The 19,856-nt window shown below is 39.9% G+C and overlaps 1 protein-coding gene across 2 annotated transcripts in view; it reads left to right on the forward strand.

Moving 5' to 3' along the window:
* Positions 1–5,993: 5,993 nt before the first annotated feature.
* The window catches only part of LOC145457010 (uncharacterized), a 36,018-nt gene continuing 22,155 nt past the window's right edge, over positions 5,994–19,856 (forward strand). The window contains exons 1-4 of one of the 2 annotated variants that reach the window (XM_080335166.1): positions 5,994–6,697; positions 6,757–6,808; positions 16,497–16,668; positions 18,637–18,865. In XM_080335166.1, coding sequence (XP_080191292.1) covers positions 6,269–6,697; positions 6,757–6,808; positions 16,497–16,668; positions 18,637–18,865 — 882 coding nt within the window. In that variant the 5' untranslated portion in view covers positions 5,994–6,268. The remainder of the gene's footprint in view (positions 6,698–6,756; positions 6,809–16,496; positions 16,669–18,636; positions 18,866–19,856) is intronic. The other variant, XM_080335167.1, reaches the window with a different exon arrangement.

Here is a 19,856-nt window from a genome sequence, read left to right on the forward strand (position 1 = left end):
AGTCGCTTCGACACCTTCCAATCTTTCATTGTATCGCATTTCTGTGGTGTATTGAACTGATAAAATTGCTAATAAACCAATGATGATGATGAGAATAGCTACCCATTGCTCCCGTCGTTTATCCGTCCGTTGCTAAGTTCTCAACTTTGATATTCAGAGTTATATATTTCAGCAGAAACTCTACCTATAGTGCTCTGAATGTAAAAGTAATGAAATTCAATATAGGTGCGGGTTAACGACGGGAGTATGGGTGACCCAGGGGGTAGCCAACTCAAAACGGGTCGCGGGGAACTTTTCAAATTTCCGAGAGGCCGCGGGCTTCAATATCGAGATAAAAATAGGCAACGGCAACGCAGTTTATTAATCGCGTTTGGATAACTCTACGTCAGTACAACGCTGTGCTAACATGGGCGACGAGCATAGTTACCACAGGAGAAATAATTTGTTATTGAAGAAATAAAAATACATCAAAAATTATGATCATCACTTTCATTCTATTTTGAACTATGAGCTGCGCACGATACCTGACAAAACTTTTCATCAACTAAAGCACGAATGGCCAAACTTTTTGCTATTCCCGGCTGCATTTCGATTACTTATGTAGTATGGTCGCATTCACATGCATAGTCGACGAAAGAAAGCACTCACAATGAATGGAAAAGAACTAGTAGAAAGGGCCGCGGCTTCAAAGAGATCAACATCGAAAAAGAACTGTGACATCGGGCACTCTAGGCCGAGGTGGATGTTAGAGTAAAGGATCGCTACTGATGCGTGTCGTTCTACATCCTCCTATCTGTTCATGACATCGCATTGTGTCTTATCGCATTGTACATTGTGTGTGACTTGTTCAGATAAAAATATAACCCAACCATATTATGTTATGTTATGTTATGTCGTAACGAAGTAGCTGAAGGCGAAATACCTACGTTGAACTGTCCATATCGATAATTGTTTAATGTCCATTGGCAGTGAACTCCGGACTAATCCAATGAATTTCCATACTTTGACATTCAGAGCACTATCGGTAGAGTTTCTGCTCTTTGTTAAAAAAATATAACTCTGAATGTCAAAGTTGAGAAATTTAGCAACGGACGGGTAAACGGCGGGAGCAATGGGTAGCTATCAGAGATGAGCGGATTTGGAATTTCTATGTCCTAAGTTGAGCTTAACAAGGTGTGTTGAGTCAAAAAAGTATGGGAACCATCGGTTTACCATATTCCAAACTTAAGCATATCCATGTACAAATGCAGTGTACTCTTGAGATTGCGATTGCCCCACCTTACAGTCAAAAACCCAAAAGGAAAAAGCCAGGTAAAATGGTCTTTGTAACCAGCTTTCATATGATACCGTACTCGCTTGAATATACTTATAACGTTTTGCTCAATTCGCATTCTAAATTGTGTAACGCTTGACCGATTTCAGACCACCGACCAAGTTTCGCCTCAATTTAACCTTTATCACTACACCGCATGGCATTCAATACCACATGGGAATATAGACCAATATACTAGCTACTCAGAAAACCCAGTGCCAAATCTCAACTATAATCCAACATCTGTTTACACCTTTTTGAATTTTACATTGATAAACCTGAAGGCTGCAGAGTTGAAATGAGCAGAAAATCGTCAATTTTTCAAAATGACATAACTTTTGACCACGGGGATCAATTTTCCTCAAATAAACTCTATTATGTTCGAAATTAACTCATCTATACATGTACCGAATTTCAGAAGATTTGGGAATGTGGTGGTTCCAACTTTTGTTGTCCAGGTTGGGAATGGCCCTACTGGAAATAACTAATTTCCGAAGTCATGATCATCCCACAACGTTGTCAAAAAGTGCAAGAAATCGGTAGGGTCGAACAATACCAAAGTATCTTAAATGTGACGGATAACAGGCATTCTGTTCGTTGTGGTGGCATAAAAGGCCCACATTTGAACTTTGATATAGTACATTATGTTGTGACGTGCCATAGTACATTATGTTGTGACGTGCCATACTACATTATGTTGTGACGTCATAATGAGTGATACTCGACTCGAAGCGTAATACGTGATTCAGAATCGAATCAATCAGGTACTCGATTTTGCCCAGCCCTACCCATGGCGTTACATAGCCATTGGTTTATCGCTAAGCCCAAGATATCTGCTAGAGGAGGTGTGATTTCAATAAAACTTATATAATACTGTGCGAATATTCACTGTTTCCGGAACCTACCAATTACGACAACAAGGAAAAATTTTTAAACTACGGTTGTCTGATTCAACCGTGACCAGAAAAGTAGCAGCAATAGTCGCTCTTTGATCACATGTTCTGAAACACGTTGCCGCGCAGAATATACTTTAGCCTAGCGTTGGACGAATTCACCGACTCTACATACAGTGCATAGCTAATTATCTGGGTGAATTTTATCAGTGTGGACATATCCACACAGGAAATGCTGGCAAGGCAAACGTGAGAAGGGGACCAGCGAAAAACATCAACTTGAGAGCTGGATTCTGTAACTATTGGTGTAGGGCTCCAGTCATTGAAGGAAAGTAGAATGGTTGGTTGGTTGTCTCAGAAACGACCGCGAAACGCTAGACTTCTCATATCACTGAGAGCTCAAAGGGCCATTATGGCCTCTGTAGCGAAAAAGTTATCGTAATTTTATACTTACTCGCTCACGCATTGGAACAGAGTGTTCCGTAGTCTGGATGAACGATTGGAAGGTGGGGTTATACGAACTTGGCTATGAATGCAATGCACGCTCCATGAAGGGATGATTTACTTGCGCCCCTGGAAGATACATATAATCACGAAAAAATAACAGCAACTGCGGCAAACTTACGAGCGCCGTCCAATATTTCTTTAGAATTCACAAAAATGTACTAAATGCCGGTATACGAGTGTACAGTATCCTTAATGTAATAATAGCCAACAAATACATGGTAATAATGTTCTGCGTCCCGCAGCGTCATTTGCTGTTAAAATGCGGCCCGTCATACATGCGAAGTTGAGAATCCCTGACCCTGACCTAGGTCGATACCAGTACCTTTTTTCTTGATAATTCAATTGAGCCCTTGGCTATATAACTTATTATGTGGTAAATGTGTGAATTTTTGGGATTGGGCATATGGCGTAGAGCAATAACTTGACGTGATGCAAAAAAACCATAGGCATTTTTGGAATCAGCACTACGAAATTAGCCTAGGTCAGGTGCAAAATCAAAGTCAACCAATTTTTCGTTCAGAATTGTCGCCTAGTGTTATAAATATCACGTCCTTGAATCGCGCCCGATGACCAATCGACTAATTAACGATCAAATAATTATATGAAGGCCTACTGGGATCAAAATCGGTGTTGTTGTAGAAACACCGGTGACAAGTTCGAACCGTACGGAGACTTTCGAATTTTACCGGCTACCTCATGATATTGTTAGATTGTGTAAAAATATGATTCATAGCAAATTTGGCTCAATTCCAACTAGAAGAAGCGAAGTTATAAAAGTGGAATATTTTGGATATGAAAAAATAGTCGGCTTACTACTAGTATGAAATTATATTATATGAAAGAATTTCTCACTAAAAATACTCCATTTATTTTCAAATCCAAAATTTTCTCCTCTCATATCATTGTTTGTACTTTTTAAAATTAAGTCAGATTCAGTGTTCTTTTTAAGCAACATAACAATTTTATCAAGTAGTCACCCAGTAGAATAAAAAAGCAGTTATTTTTGAACACCCCTAATGTACAAACATCACACAACATTATGGCCATTCATGATTACTCACGTGCACAATCCACATACCTAACAAAACGTCAAATGGACGGAGGGTATTGTGTGTTTTCACAGACAGCAGATCGAATAAATGAGTTACACTTCAAAAATACTAAAGTGGAAAGGAGATCCTCAGATATGTTAAAGCGGTATGGCCTTAGAATACATTCACATCTACTGAATACACGTTCCACTGGTGCACTAGATGCAGGAATTGACCAGCATTTTTGAACCACACTGAAGAGCATTGGATACTCATTCTTTCTAGTCGCCCAAAAATGCAAAGAATCATCGCCTTTAAATCTACACATGAGCTGATCAGTCTCTTCCAAGTACTTGACCATCTGAGTCATTTCATTGGCTCTGATTGAACTTTGCTTCGATTGTTTGCTTGAAACAATTGAAAAGTCTTGAGTACTTTGATTGCGGAGGATCTATTACCTCTCCATCACTGGATGATTTTTTTACAATGCATTGCTACTGTGTACTATTGTCTATTGTTTTTACGACGGCATAGGCTACTTGATATCAGACGAGTGCAACGAAAGCAGTAGTGACAAATAGCGATGTCGGCAGAATTCGTCAGATGCTATGATCTAACCCAGGGGTCACCAACCTTTTTGCAACCAAGGGCTACTTTTGGGTACTGATTGAAGCGACGGGCTACCATTTACTCCCACCGTTTACCCGTGTCAGACACAATTTCCGCTTTGATATTCGTAGCATTGGGCAGGTATCGCATAGCGGTAAGACTTCTATGAGATTCTTTTAAATCAAAACATCTCATTTCAACCAGCTAGCCACTAAGACTTTTTGAGAAATCACGAATTACTTCGCACCATGTTTATATAAATTATATAACAACTGTAAGCTCAGATTTTTAAATAAATCTCGTCACACGTTAGACTGGACATCGTGTTATCTGTTTCTAAACCAGTCCGTGGGAGGCTTGGCATATTGCATGCTATCAACTAGTGCGCTGTACTCTGGTATGTAACTTACACTGCAACTCTGAGTGAGTGTTCCAGATGTGCATTAGCGAGGCGTGTTCTGTGTTTGTTATTTGATGAATGTTGTGTCCGCAAAGGCTGATTCACAACGATAAGTTGAACCAAAACGCTTGCAACCTTCATAGCTGCTGCGCATTCACAACTGTACTTTTCCGTGTCAACAAGGCACCAATAGTTTGCTGCAGCCTTGTGGGCTTTGGGGTGGTGGTGATTTTGCAGTGGTACAATTTCAATCTCCAACTGTTCAGCATCCAGACATGTCAGTTTTCATTATACCTGACAGCAGCATCGATTTCAGAAAGTTAGAAACATGGTACTATAAATTGCGTTGAGTGTAAGAGAGACAAGCTGTGTCAAAAGATGCAACACTCATTGGGCATACTGCATCTGCTAGTACGTCACCGCCATTTGCTACCGGATAGTAATGTTGTTTACTACTTTGGCATTGTCCGGGACGTCGAGCTACCATAACGGAACCCCCACCCTTTCAAGCAGACCGCGGATGGCATGCCGTCATACCGCCTGTATGGGCAGTACGCCGTAGGCCTATTCTACGTCTGCGATATCTTGTTATTCTACTACATGTTGGTATATTACTAATTGTAATTGGGGATATTCGATATCATCATTTTAAGTGTTTATATATATGTATTGTCATTTCTAAGTCACATGTTATAGTGTGATTTAAACAACAATAGCTAAATCACTCAATTTAGATATTTAAAAGCTGACTGGTGATAATCTGACGAATATTGGCAAATGCTGCTATTCGATCTATTTTTGGAACAAGCTCGCGGGCCACTCATCTGGTCCTCGCGGGCTACCTGGTGCCCGCGGGCACCAGGTTGGTGACCCCTGATCTAACCATTACGATTCGCAAATTTCTTCATCTTCAAGTCATATAAAATAAGCCGAGTCAATGACTTGGGTCGAGTCATGCGTAATGACTCGAGTACAAGTCGAGTCAACCCAAATATTGACTCGAGTCGAGTCGAGTCATTTTCCCATTTCTAGAAAATGACTCGAGTCAAGTCGAGTCACAAAAAACCGTAACTCGAGTCTGACTCGATTCGAGTCATGACTTGAGTCATTACAACCCTGGTGTTGGCTACTGAGCGTCATACAATATATAGAAGGCGCGCCTATACTGTCAGGATCATGAATAAAGCCCACCTTCAACTAAAAAACTAGTAGAGATGTAAGATCAGCACTGGAGTCGATTGTCATGTAAACAGTATCCTATTATGTAGCGCATACAGCTTTAGCTTCGAAGCCTCATGGAACAATTACCTCTTTTGTGCGAATGAGTGAACCACAATGAGCAGTATACGTATCAAAACAAAGGATGTTGGGGATTTTTCTGGGTGTATCATGTCATATAACGAGGACATTGCATTCACAAGATCAGAACACGTAAGACAGCTAGGCAACTCTTAGGCCTGCCGCCCGCCGTTTGCAGGCTGTATATATCTATAGGGTGGTTAGTAATATGCTATAGATGCTCAGCGATCCAGGAAGGCAGGATTCAACGGAGACTGCGGTCGAAGAAATACCAGATGGGAATTTATTACTTGAAAGTACATCCTCCAGTTTTGTACAACTCAGTAACTTGGATGTTCCAGAGGTTATGAAAAACACGATAGAAACACTTCGCCCCGAAGAAACTACACCAGTCGAAAGTAGAGTAATGGGACTATCATCGATGCCCGATACGAATTTAATGGGTGGAGGGACATCATTTGATAAACCTTATAAAATGCTTAGCGATCCGATCTTAGCGGTGCCCGATGATCAGAGTTTGAATCTGTCAAGCACTTCCACTCGATCTTCTGATTGCAACGTGCATTTCCTGGAAACGCAAACGGCCCCTAAGAAGCCTGCTGGTTTTGGACAGTCACAGCACACGTTCGAAGAATATCGTTCAGCAGTAGGAGTATTAGATTGGTCTTCTCAAAGAGCAATAATAACTAGTAATTCATTTTACAGTCAGACGATACGCCGCTTAGTTATAACACGGACAATTATTGTGAAGGAACGGGTAAGTCCTAAGTCGCCTATATTGGTGTAATATAGTTCTGCCACCGGTGTTATATAAGTTGTTGTTGTTGTTGATGATTAAGATTGTTTGGCGATTACAATGCGAGTATTTTCCCGCCATATCCAAGTAATCTTTTGCATCATTGTCACATGTATCTAGGGGTGGGCGAACAATAAAATTCTATAAACTGAAACGCATTATTGAAGTGGGATCGATACTCTTTCTACGACAACAGGGGTTGTAATGACTCGATCGGCATTTTTTTGGTGATTTGACTCGAGTGACCCGAGTGACTTTTCCAAATGCGCAAAATGACTCGACTCGACACAAAATTGGCTCGACTTGTAGCCTACTCAAGTCATTGTTCATGACTCGAACCAAATAATATGACTCGAGACTGGGATGACCAAGACTGGCATTTTATTGTAACCTCGAAGAATAGTAAAGTTACCATATTATTGGGGTTTCGTTTATCAGTTCTGACACTTGGAAAATATGGCGAGAAACTGTTAATACTGATGAAAATTATTGTATTATGAGTGCGAGCCATTCTATAACACTCGAGCAGAGTTGATAAAAAGTGCGTTGAACCGAACCGAACCGAACTGAAAACTGAACATTGAACATAATGACTTGACATTGAACATTGAACATAATGACACGTTGAACAATTAGGTTAATAGCCAATTACCTTCCAGGGGTCCATGAAAGGCAAATGCAAATCCTATAGTGTCGAGGCCATAACGTCGAGATTGGGGAGTAGATGATATTCAAAGATTGGGACGTAAATAATCCTAGACAGCAACAGCGGGGTTTTCGGTAATAATCAGCATATTTGAGAATCCGTGAATGAGAACCGACATTCTTGGATTTTTCTTAATGACCACTGACCAGGCATTTTCATGGTTTTGTTTTTTTCAACGCTCTGTTGATGCCAATATCATTTTTCATTTCAGCAATCCATAAATATGTGTTGGATGTGTATAGTTAGATGTGTATTGTGGTAATGTTTTTGTTTTTAGGACGTAACGGAAACTGGCGTAGCCTACTCAGCGAACCACTGATTTAAGTCAATGCGTAGGCTATATTTAATTCCATTCACTTTTAACTTGCTACTGCCTTGTTCAATCAATGATTGCTAGGGCAAGTTTTTGTTGCAGTTAAATCCGGGGAAAGTTGCATTTATTTTTGACAAAAGTTGCAGAAGTTGCATTTTGTCCACATTTTGCTCGGTTGACTAAAAAAAAAGTAAAGTTCCCAGATTGACTAAAAAAAAGGTCAACTTCTCAGATTGACTGATTTACGGTGTTTCAGTCGAATTTGGTCGTGTATTTCACCAAAATCGTAAATACTTTCATGAAAAATCGAGATAGTTGCAAAATAAAAAATGGACAAAAGTTGCAAAAAGTTGCACTATAAGATTCCTTCAACCAGCCTAAAACAGTATTTTACATATCTTACGAGTATTTAGGAAGCTGCCGGAAGCTGTAAAAAAAGTTGCAAAAGCTGCAAAAACTTGCCCTAAGATAGCCTGTGGTACGTTGGACAATAGGAATGAAATTTCATCAATGAACAATTGAACATACACTGTACAAAAGGCCTCAGTCGCTAAAAACAACCAACCCCTGATCAATGCGTACCATACGCAGATACATCAGTCCTTTCCTCAAGTTTTCTTGGCCGGTAGATAAATTTTCATAATATACTGAAAGCCACCCATGACTTCTAACCAATGTTCCCTCCAAGCTGTGCATGTGCGCAAATGCGCAGTGCTGGCACGGTCTCTGCGCACAGAATATCTAAGTTGCGCACAAAAAATACGAATTGATGACCTTGTTGTCCAAGGGTCTGCGCAGTGAGTTGGTGAGTGTGCGCAGAGTCGTCAAAAATTAGAAGGAACATTGCCTAACCATGAAAATGAAAATTAATACCGGTAATTTTGCACGAATCGATCATTGAAGTTAGATATTGCAGAAGCAGTAGCTTCTGTATTGGGTAAAAACGCTCTCCAACACACCTGTTAATTAGTCTCTAATCATACTTGTTGGATGGCGGGAACTTTTGTAGCTTTCGTTCGATATGAAAGACCAAACTAAGGCGTTATACATGGTTTAATCGTTAATTTAGGCAGTAGGGGTCTCAGCTTTCCCGTGGCCACTTACTGGCCACAGATATTTTTGTGGCCGGCCACGAATATTTCGTGGCCGGCCATGGAAATGCGTTGTCTCGTGGCCGGCCACAGTGAATTTCATGGCCGGCCATAAGAATTCATCGTGGCCGGCCACGAGTTCATGGCCAGTTCGTGATTTTGTCACATCTAGTTGGATCAAAATCCGCCCTTTGCATCCAATTTGAGAATAGTCAAGTAGATCTTCTTCATTTGCAATACGAACTTGCTGGTGGAAAGGTTTGTATAGACGACTTCCACTATATTATCGCACGTACCTAAGTTAAATTACCACTTTATTGAGTAGTTTAGGGATGGGTTCAAAATTTGCACGGCTTTACACGTGTTACCTTCTCTGTTCGCTGTAGAAATGAATTTAATTCCCACTGACTATTGAAAAAGTACTCTGGGACGGTGCGTTGTAAACTAACACCGAAACATATGTTCCTTGAACGTTCTAGAATCTAGATAAATATTTGATAGAGTAATGTATGACCGTACTGCGTAGCCTACATCTTATTGCTCGGTCAGACGAACGTCTTTACATTAAAACTGGTGTTCACACAGATTTCATGCCAGGCGATCAACACAATGGGATTGCGTGGAAAGATAAAACCGTGGTGCAGACTCGATAGCCTAGCAGTTTCTTCGCATCTCCATCGCCCAAGCCCATTAGTGATGCAAACGTAGATAATCTGACTCCCTGCCCCTCTTTCGTTTTCTACATAAAGAAACCGTCATATTTTGCTACAAAAAGTTTGTTTATTCCGTTACCAATTTCACAAGATCTGAAGCAATTGAAGCTATGATTACAATCATTCACAATTCATATACAAGTAGTTGCGTGAATGCAATGTGTCCAGTACACGCTTTTCACAGAAAACACCAGCAGGGGCACGAGAGATCTGATACACTTTACACGGCGATAAGTATTTGCACTGCATTCAAATGTCGAATTATAATGAACGATTGGGACTTGTCTGTGTCATCAAGATTGTTCGCTGAATTGCACATTGTTCCCTGCATCAACCACAAATATATCATGCCTATTGCTCAATTCGCAGGCTTGACATGGGCATTTTTTCATAGATCGATGGCGCTGCATTTGATGTCGCATCGATCGATGATGCTGCTTTAGATGACGCAAAGTATCAGAAGTTATCTATTATTATAACAGTAATTTAATTATATAGCAGGCACATTTACGTCTTATGCCCACCACATCGGTTAGCAGCTTGATCTAACAACGACATGTGATACAAAACGATCCTTGCACCCAAGTAATCAAGTATCCTCTGGCATACACGGCATCTTTAGTGACTGCGACATGCATCTCATTCGTACATTATTTGCTTCGACCTGGAAGAACGGCACCTAGTTGGATATACAATATACATCATACATACAAATTATATAGGATCGGAAACGTGACCAAAATCAAATTTCTGGGAACAAAGCCCCACATTTCACCAGTATGACCGGAAGGTTAGGCTACATCGTTGCCTTTATTCTACATCTACAGCACATCTGCAGTGTGTCAAGTTCACGTGCTGCTACAGCATAGAAATATTCTTAGATTCATCGACAAAACTCTCATCGTGCAAATGAGTGCAAGCTCTATTGATGCTGAGGATCTCGAACGTCGTATGTATTGTATAGCAGTACGATAATCAAATATGTATATAACCGTATATCGCGGACTCATCATAGACCTGATACAGAAAGGAAGGATTGTATCAGCCTGGCATTATCCAATTCACAGCTATTGAGCTATACGAAAGATAACAAACTATGGAATTGTTTGCAACTAAGACATATCAGATCGGGGGAAGCACCGGCCACAGCGAGCTGCTCTGTGGCCGGCCACAGAATGTAATGTGGATTTCACAGCTTTTCTGGAACATGAAACAGATTTTCCACATATTCTTGGTTCTTTGATTCCGTAATTGTTTCGTTCGGGTACTTTCATTACGGTATTTAGTATTGAAAACAAGAAAACAGGTAAAATGACGGCATATTGACCGATCCAGTATCTCGATGGAACAGATTAGGCATTCAAGGAGGTATATAGTCGAGTCTACTTAAGCGTAAATCGAAAATCGGCAGTGAATTAAGACAAATTACCAGTACGGTATTGTATTATTCATAAATTCATCAGGGCAATCCACGAAAGATTTTAAACTGCCCCTACAAACATCCTTAAACTGCATGATCAAATATATATGTATTACTTATTCGCACCGCAGACTCATCATAAACGATAAACATGGTTGAAAAATGAAGGGCCTTATCATCATCATATTGTTAATCGTAGGTTTGCATATTTACAAAATAAAACTAACTATACAATCGATTGCAATTGCAACTGCAACTGCACAATGCACAATGCACATCTTACGGTTGAAAATCAATATCAGAACGGGGGAAGCACCGGCCACAGCGAGCTCTTATCTGTTCTGTGGCCGGCCACAGAATGTCATGTGAATCTCACAGCTTTTGGGGAACTTATAGAGATTTTCTGACGGATATCTGGTATACATTGTTTTTTCCAATTCTATGCAGTTGCATACGATTAGCTGTGACGAGTTTCAGCCGAATATTTAGTCTATTTCTATTAAAAAAAAGATACAAATTAACACTTACCATCAGTTACCAGTTTTGATAATGTCTTCATCGCCTCTATCTTTCTATACCATTTTTTCCTGTTTCATTTAGCGGATATCCTCCTTTTTAATGCATTCTTTACATAATTTTTTGTGTTTCTAATTGATATATAGAGACGATCTCAGATCGTTTGATCTTCTTCCCATCTTTTCATTGTATCGCTATTCTTCTGGTATTTCGGGTGAAAATGCATATAAACTGAGCTAAAATGTCGCTCTCACCTAGTTCTATTTACTGTACGCCCATAATAGAACATAATTGATCATGCATTCGACCACGATTGGGTCACATACAGTGATACTAACTTGATATATTGCAGCCGGCCATGAAATTTGGCTATGGCCGGCTATGAAATTTAGTCATGGCCGGCCATGAGAATGAGTTTGACATGGCCGGCCATGGAAATTTCATGGCCGGCCATACTGAAATTTCATGGCCGGCCATACTGAAATTTCATGGCCGGCCATGAAAATCACCATGGCCGGCCACAGAATAGCACTTTTCATGGCCGGCCATGGAATATCTGTGGCCGGCCACGAAATTATCCGTGGCCAGTAAGTGGCCACGGGAATGCTGAAAGTCCGTCTCAATTTAGGTATACAAATATGAATTCTTGACGAAGCCAAAACTGCCAAAAATATGATATGAAAAATGCCGAAAGTAAGCCATTTTGAGTATTTTCGGCATATACTGTACTAAAAGGTCATTTATCCAAACTTGGCGAAAATAGAACATAAATATTTGGCATGAACATGCATGCATGCTTCAGTAGTTCAATTGCGACAATTGTGGTTTAACTTAGAGTGTGGCGTACGAAGGAGGGCTCGACAGTTATAGCAAGTAGATATAAATCATTGTTACGGAATGGGTGTTGCGATTATGATGACCGCCGACCGTAAAAATGGAGCTTAACGATGTATAGTCCTGGTAAAATATATATTTTGGTCTGTTCTTGATAGTTCTTGACTGAAGCCATTTATGTTGAAGATTCAAATGCCAATGCCAATCCCCTGTGACGTCACAATTGAAGATTAGTGACGTCATGACTAAAACAACAACAACAACAACAACAACAACAACAACAACAAAAAAGAACAATAAAATCATGTTTTAAACAAGGGCCATGTTTTAAATTGATTTTTCTTTTAATGTAACCCTATAGTTACGGAAAAAGCACTGGTCTAGTCGAAGTTCGGGTAGAATTCGTCACGTCCAAGGAAAATGGAACGCTGTAAAAAGAGATTAAGTTGTGAAGTCCTACGGTGATTAAAAATTCTTTGTTGTGCCGACTAATTATATTCAGAGGTGGTCAGTAGCGAAGTACTTCTACTTTTTCGAAGTACTCAAGTAGTTTTCCTCTACTTCTGCTACTTACTCAAGTAGATTTGTTTTTCGCTACTTCTACTTCTACTCTGTAATATTCTGTGAACTACTTACTTACTTTTCGCTATTTTCAGTTTTGTCAAGTAGAAGTAGTTTAGTCCCCCAAAAAGAAAGATAATCTAAAGCAGGAGTAACCAACCTTTTTGCAACCATGGGCTACTTTTTGGAACTGATTGAAGCGGCGAGCTACCATTCACTCCCGCCGTTAACCCGTACCAGACTGAATTTCCGCTTTGATATTCATAACACTGGGCAGAAATTCCATTGTGGTAAGAATTCTAAGAGAGTCTTTCAAATCAAAACATCTCATTTCAACTAGCTAGCCACTAAGACTTTTTAGGAAATCACGAATTACTTCGCACCATGTTCAATAAATTATACGACAACAGTCAGCTCAAATTTTGAACTAAACCATGTCACACGTTAGACTGGACATCATGTTATCTTTTTTATGTCAGTCAGTGGGAGGCCTGTGGGAGGCCTTCTTCAATATTTTGTGATTCTATAACGTGTTGGTATATCACTAATTGTGATTGAGGATATTTGATATCATCATTTTAAGTATTTATATGTATGTATTGTCATTTGCAAGTTACATGTTAGTGTGATTGAAACAGGAATAGCTAAATCAATCAATCTATATATTTAAAAGCTCACCGGTAATAATCTGACTAAGATTGGTAAATGTCGCTAATCGATCTATTTTTAGAACAGGCTCGCGGGCTACTCATCTGGTCCTCGCGGGCTACTTGGGGCACGCGGGCACCGGGTTAGTGACCCCTGGTCTAAAGAATTTCGGGACTGTTTTCACGTGATACTAACATTTAATTTTCATAAAAGTCAAGTAATACCCAGAATTTTCGTTAAGCGCGTCATGCGCAGTAGATATGGCCTGACAAATATGTTTTAACAAAAGTATCACTGAATATAATTTAAGATAGCGGGTTGCGTGGTTCCGTTCACACTGCATTGTCACCTATACCAGTGGTTCTCAACCACCGGTCCGCGACGACCTTCCTGCCGGTCCGCCAGGTATTTTACAATTTGATACCTTGATTTCAAGATGCTACAAGTACGAGCTGACTCGCCAAACCGCGCAGTTTGCACGATCATTCGTTTTCGATTTATTCATTTCGTGCAGAACCATAACTGCCGCACCCAAACCCTCTATTGAAGGAGGCCCAACGTGATTTCGTGAATGAACATAAATTACAGAGTATTTATTTGAAACTCCATTCAACTTTTTTTTTAAATGGCACTTCTCCCGATTTAGTGTCACTAAATGCCTTGATTATTGGGTGCCCTTCCCCCCCAAAATACGCATGATAGCCTTTATAGGAATAGGCATTCCGGCATCAGCCATTGCCGCGCTGCGACGCACCAACACATGATGAAGTTTAGGCGAACATGGGACTTCGAAAAGAGTGCCAAAGATTCGGCAGAGAGAACACTTTGGCCGAAAAGGACTGCCCTTTGTTGACCGAAAACTTCGATATATATGTGGCACATTGTCCATAGGCACCTAAATGGCAGGCGCAGAATTTCGCTGTCCTGACAATATGTACCCCACAAGACAAATACAATCCCACAGAGAATAGTGCGCTTGTGCGCTATTAATATCTATTCACTATATATAACAGACAGTAGGCTACTTCACGAAATAATGACATACAACGAAGTAATTATTCCAACACGCCCGCCGAATATGTTTAATATTGATAACGTGTCGAAAATTTTCCAAGACAACACCTTACTCATCACTACCGGAAAATCTGATAAGTCTGAGAGGATAAAAAAGTTAGAGCAATATATACGCAATTAATAATATTATTGACCGATTTGGTCATGAATTATATAAAAGTACCGCGCTTCGCGCGATTAGGCTGCATAAACTCTCTGCATACACGGAGTAGAATGGATGTGTTCACGAGTACTGGTGAAAAAATCCATCTAACTGTAGGAGGAATAAGACCAACGTTTTTTTTGGGGGGGGGGTGGGGGGGGGTTGGCTGAAGAAGTGGTTTTGCGGCCCCGGCTTTGTGGATGGCCAGGTATAGCTGTGGTCAGGTGTTTTCGTGCGGCGCATTGTATCTGTAGTAGCAAGAGTAGCCTACGTCTGGTGTTGTGGGCAATGAGCATTGAGCAAGGTAGCACGACAAGGTGCTTGGTTCGACACGGAAACACTTCTTCTCTCGATATTGTCGAAGAGAAGAATATTATTCCAGTTGGCGTCGTCGGTTAAATTCATGGGCTACGGTGCGAAAGACTGTAAAAGACTCTCGGCGGTAGCACGTGTATCTGCGCAAGGCAATTTCACTTCGACTCAGCAGACTCACTACCGTAAAATCACATGGATGCCATCATGAACATCATTAATTTCGATCAAACCCCTCAAAATGTCACTCTCTAGCACCAGATACTTGCAAAAAACGGCAGCATACTTTAACTTTTCGGTTGATTTCAATTTTTGAAAGACCCCCGATCCGTCAAGTATTTTTCGAAATTTTACCGGTCCGCGAGGTGAAAAAGGTTGAGAACCACTGACCTATACCAAATATTTCATCACAGTAAGTATGCCCCCATAACGTTTGATACTATCGTTTCTCAATCTAGCAGTAACTTAGTATACTTAGCAGCCCATGACGTGTCCAAATATGGAAAAGTGAAATTTGACATTTTTTAACGTTAGACTAGATCTGTTTTAGCAGACCAGACCACCGTTGAAACTTTCTGGACAAAATACATGAAATATATTTTCCGCTTTTTTGTATTTTTCTTTAAATTACGAGTATTATACGTTGAGTTCTGATCATTGTTTCAGTTATTGTGTAAACATATTAAAAACATACATGTTAAAGTATAAAAGCAAGTGTAGCAATGCCTCATATTTTCTGAAAATAAAGCTATACACTATACGGCATTTTTACGATCTGCCATATTTTTGATTAACGTTTACTAATCGCGCAAAGTGTTAAAGCCGTATCCGACACAACTTGTCAGTATTGCTCTTCGACTGAACTAGGCACCTTATAATATGGGGGAGGGTGCCATGCCATGATATTCTCTAAAACGGGAGTTCAAGTAAACAAAGAATTAGTATCGCATTCCATATCAATACTATCATTTACATCCCACGATATGGACGACTGCGATTGACGACGATTTTGTCAAAAATTGGACCCGCTTGGGATGCATCAATATGAATCAAGCTCTTTACTCCTTCCTCATAGCTCAATTTGCAGCTTTTGGCAGTCCATGCGAACGAATTACGATAGTTTTCAAAACTACTTACTAACTTGAGTAGATTTAAAGTCAGTCAATTCTACTTCTACTTCAAGTAGTTTTAGGTTGCTTATGGAAGAAGTATTCTACTCGTACTTGAGTAGATGTTTTCGTCGCTACTTCTACTTCTACTTGAGTAGCTTTCTTGACTATTTTGACCACCTCTGATTATATTCCTTCTTGACATCTTAGGGCTGATGCAAAGCACGACTGAAATATTCCGACCTGCAGAAATCAAGCTCCTATATCATATAGGAACAGGAGGAATGTCATCAATTTCATTGTACCGAAATCACAAAGCCAAGTATCCAGACCTAGTTGCGGTGAAGACGTTGCTTCCAAGACTACCTGCAAGGAACGAATCGTAAGTCAATAGGCGTTGAATTTCACATTATAAACATAATCGGATTCCGATTGCCAATTACCGCTGCGTAAGTCTACTTCCCGACAGACATTCCTGTATATTCAGGCATTCCGGGATTCTTGGAGGGGCCGCAGACTAGCTTCCAGGGCAGACCTGGGTAAAGTGCGGCGTGCATGCCAAATGCGGCCCGCAACAAGTTGCTTGGAGTTCAAGACAGAAAATCTACTTTTTAATGTTGCTGCGTGGACTAAAACCACAGGCTGTGTGTATACCTTGAACCGAAAATTCGTTTACTCAAGCCTGTTCAATAACACCGTGATGCGTTTGAAAATTGTTTTTCAAAGGTCAAAGATGTTTTAACTGTTTTTGAATCATTTTTTGCGCTGAACTCAAAAATGCAACCAGTTTTCTCAATCAGGTCAAGTTTTTTCTCCACGACTTATTCAATTATGCCCACTTTTGGTCATTATTCTACGCAAAGAAACTAATTTCTAAGGAAGCTTGATTGGTTATGCATGTTGTAAATTTTATCAAGATGGTATTTTTATTTGAATTCAACGATTTTGCCATGACAGCCGTTAATATACTACTAAAATATAATATCACACTTGAAATACAGGCACTTACAACTAACCAAGAAAGCATAATTTGTTCAATGGCGCTCCACCTAACAGAAGAAGGTATAAGTTGATATGTTACACTATAGACACGTGAACACTTTTAACATCACGAATGTGTTCTAAATGTGAAATCTTTGCCAACATCAATGTGGGAAGTGTGAAATGAAAATGAAGTATTCAAAATAGCGTAACAAAGAAAGCGTTGTGCGGAACATGATGATGAATTAAACTGATACTGATACTGATATTCCGGCGATAAATACAATAACAGTATATGATGTAAATGATTTATGCTGACAAGAAATGTCGCTTCAAAGCTTCTCTTCTGTGTGGAGTTATGTGGATCTCCCTTTAAGCAGCAACGGTGATCTGCAAACATGTTTAAGTCCCTGTATCCTTGATACCTTTCTTCCATCCGGCGAAGGTCATGGTGGAATCCCTCTCCTTGTTATTCGATGTAATCACCACAGTTGACTGGAAAATTAATCCTAATGAGAAGTCAGAAAGTGCATCTTCACAGACATCAGGGCTCCAAGGGATTGAAAGCTTTCAAGCGGCTCTTTGACCTGTGCTTCATAATCAGGGCTTCTACGCTTTCCGGGGAAGTTTAAAATGACTACTCGATAAGTTGCCCATGGTGATTTTTCCTCTGCACCCATGTGTGCAGTGAAACCTTCGTCTTTGATCAGTTCACAGATCTGTGACCTATGCCAAAAGGGGATAATAATCCCGAAACCTATTTACAGTATACTATACGGCAGTTGCTCTCAAACTTTTTTAGACACCACCCCCTTTTTGATAGTGAAAAATTTCGCGCCCCCTACTCGTGATATTACGAAATATCAAAAAAAGAAATCAAATTGCTAGCAAACACAACGGATACTTTGATGGCATTGAAGTTTATGGCTATATTGAGTAGAGAATTATGAATTATGAAATTCGGACAATAGACAAAGGATATACCATAAATCGCGCGAAGCGCCAAAAAATTTCAGTTAACGGTGGCTTCGCCCCCCCCCTTCCGATGCTTTCGCGTCCGCCACTTCAAGAACCACTGCTATAGGGAATGGAGTTCGTCATAATTGAAGCATTTTCTAAACTTTTCATCGAAGCATGATTGCTAAATTCTTTTTATGACGTCCCGATACTCAATCGCATAACGCTGAAAACTGCCGTTTTCGAAAATTCAAATGCAATTTGTCAAAAATCTAGATCTGATTGAAGAAAACGGATGACAGTTTTGGATTCAGCATCAAAAAGTACACTAAGAACCGCCAATACTTTAGTAACCTTAAAGTTGTCGCAGCGCAGTGTAATTCATCTAACTATATATTTCAATTCATTATAGAACATTGCGTTATCTGAAGAATGAACTAAACATCCTGACAACTGTTGACCACAAAAACATCGTACGAACGTTCGGTACCACAGATATCCAACCAGGATTCGGACTGGTCATGGAATATCTACCAAATGGATGCTACTCGGATTTTTTCGCAAATTATTGGGAGAGACTCGCCAGGACGCCCGAAGCACACAAAGAGCTTTCTCTCCTTAAGATTCGAATTCTGGAAGAAGTAAGATCGTATGTTATTTGATTGTGGCCTTCAAAGTACGAACTTGAAAGTGGATTCATTTATATAGGTTGCTGCGATACGGCTTTTGTATGATTTATGCCACGCCACGAAAACTGTGGATCACTCTTTGCCCGTACAAAATAGGATTATCATCAATCCAGTTTGATTAATGATAACTCTTCCAAGAAGTGGTCAAAGTAGTCAAGAAAGCTACTCAAGTAGAAGTAGAAGTAGCGACGCAAAATCTACTCAAATACGAGTAGAAGTAGTCCTTGTAAAAGCAGCCTAACACCACTTGAAGTAGAAGTAGAATTCACTCACTTAAAATCTATTCAAGTATGTAAGTAGTTGTGAAAATGATCGTAAATCGTTCGCATAGACTGTCGAAAGCTGCAAACTGAGCTGTGCGAAAGGTGCAGAGCTTGATTCCTATTGATGCATCGACAGCATAAGCATTCGTCCGCATCATTTGATGAAAATGATAGCAATGATTTTGAATGCGATACTAATCCTCTGTTCACTCGAACACCCCGATTTAGAAAATATCATGGTATGGCACCCTCCCTCATAATATAAGACCCGTATTTTGGTCGAAAAGCAACACGGAGAAGTGGTGTGTGATACGGTATTAGCACTTTGCTCGATTAGTAAACGTTGATAAAAATATGAGTGATCGTAAAAAAGCCATATAGTGTAGTTTTATTTTCGGAAAATAGAGGCATTACCACACTTGCTTTTATACTTCAACATGTATGTTCTCCTGACAAAAGGGCTGAAACTAGTTAGAACTCAAAGTATGATAGTGGAAATTGACAGAGAAATATAAATACTACTTCTAAAAAGAGGAAATTGTATTTCATGTCTTTTGTCCAGAATTTTCCGATAGTGGTCTGTGCAAAGCAAAAATAATAGTCACAGTCAACTTTTCCAGATTGCGTCAGGCCATGGGCTGCTAGAGTAGGATATGTTACGTGAATTCTAGATTGCGAAA

The sequence above is a fragment of the Botryllus schlosseri genome, chromosome 15, assembly GCF_051294905.1.
Source record: "Botryllus schlosseri isolate E-star chromosome 15, Bs_hap1, whole genome shotgun sequence".
In the NCBI taxonomy this organism is placed as follows: domain Eukaryota; kingdom Metazoa; phylum Chordata; class Ascidiacea; order Stolidobranchia; family Styelidae; genus Botryllus; species Botryllus schlosseri.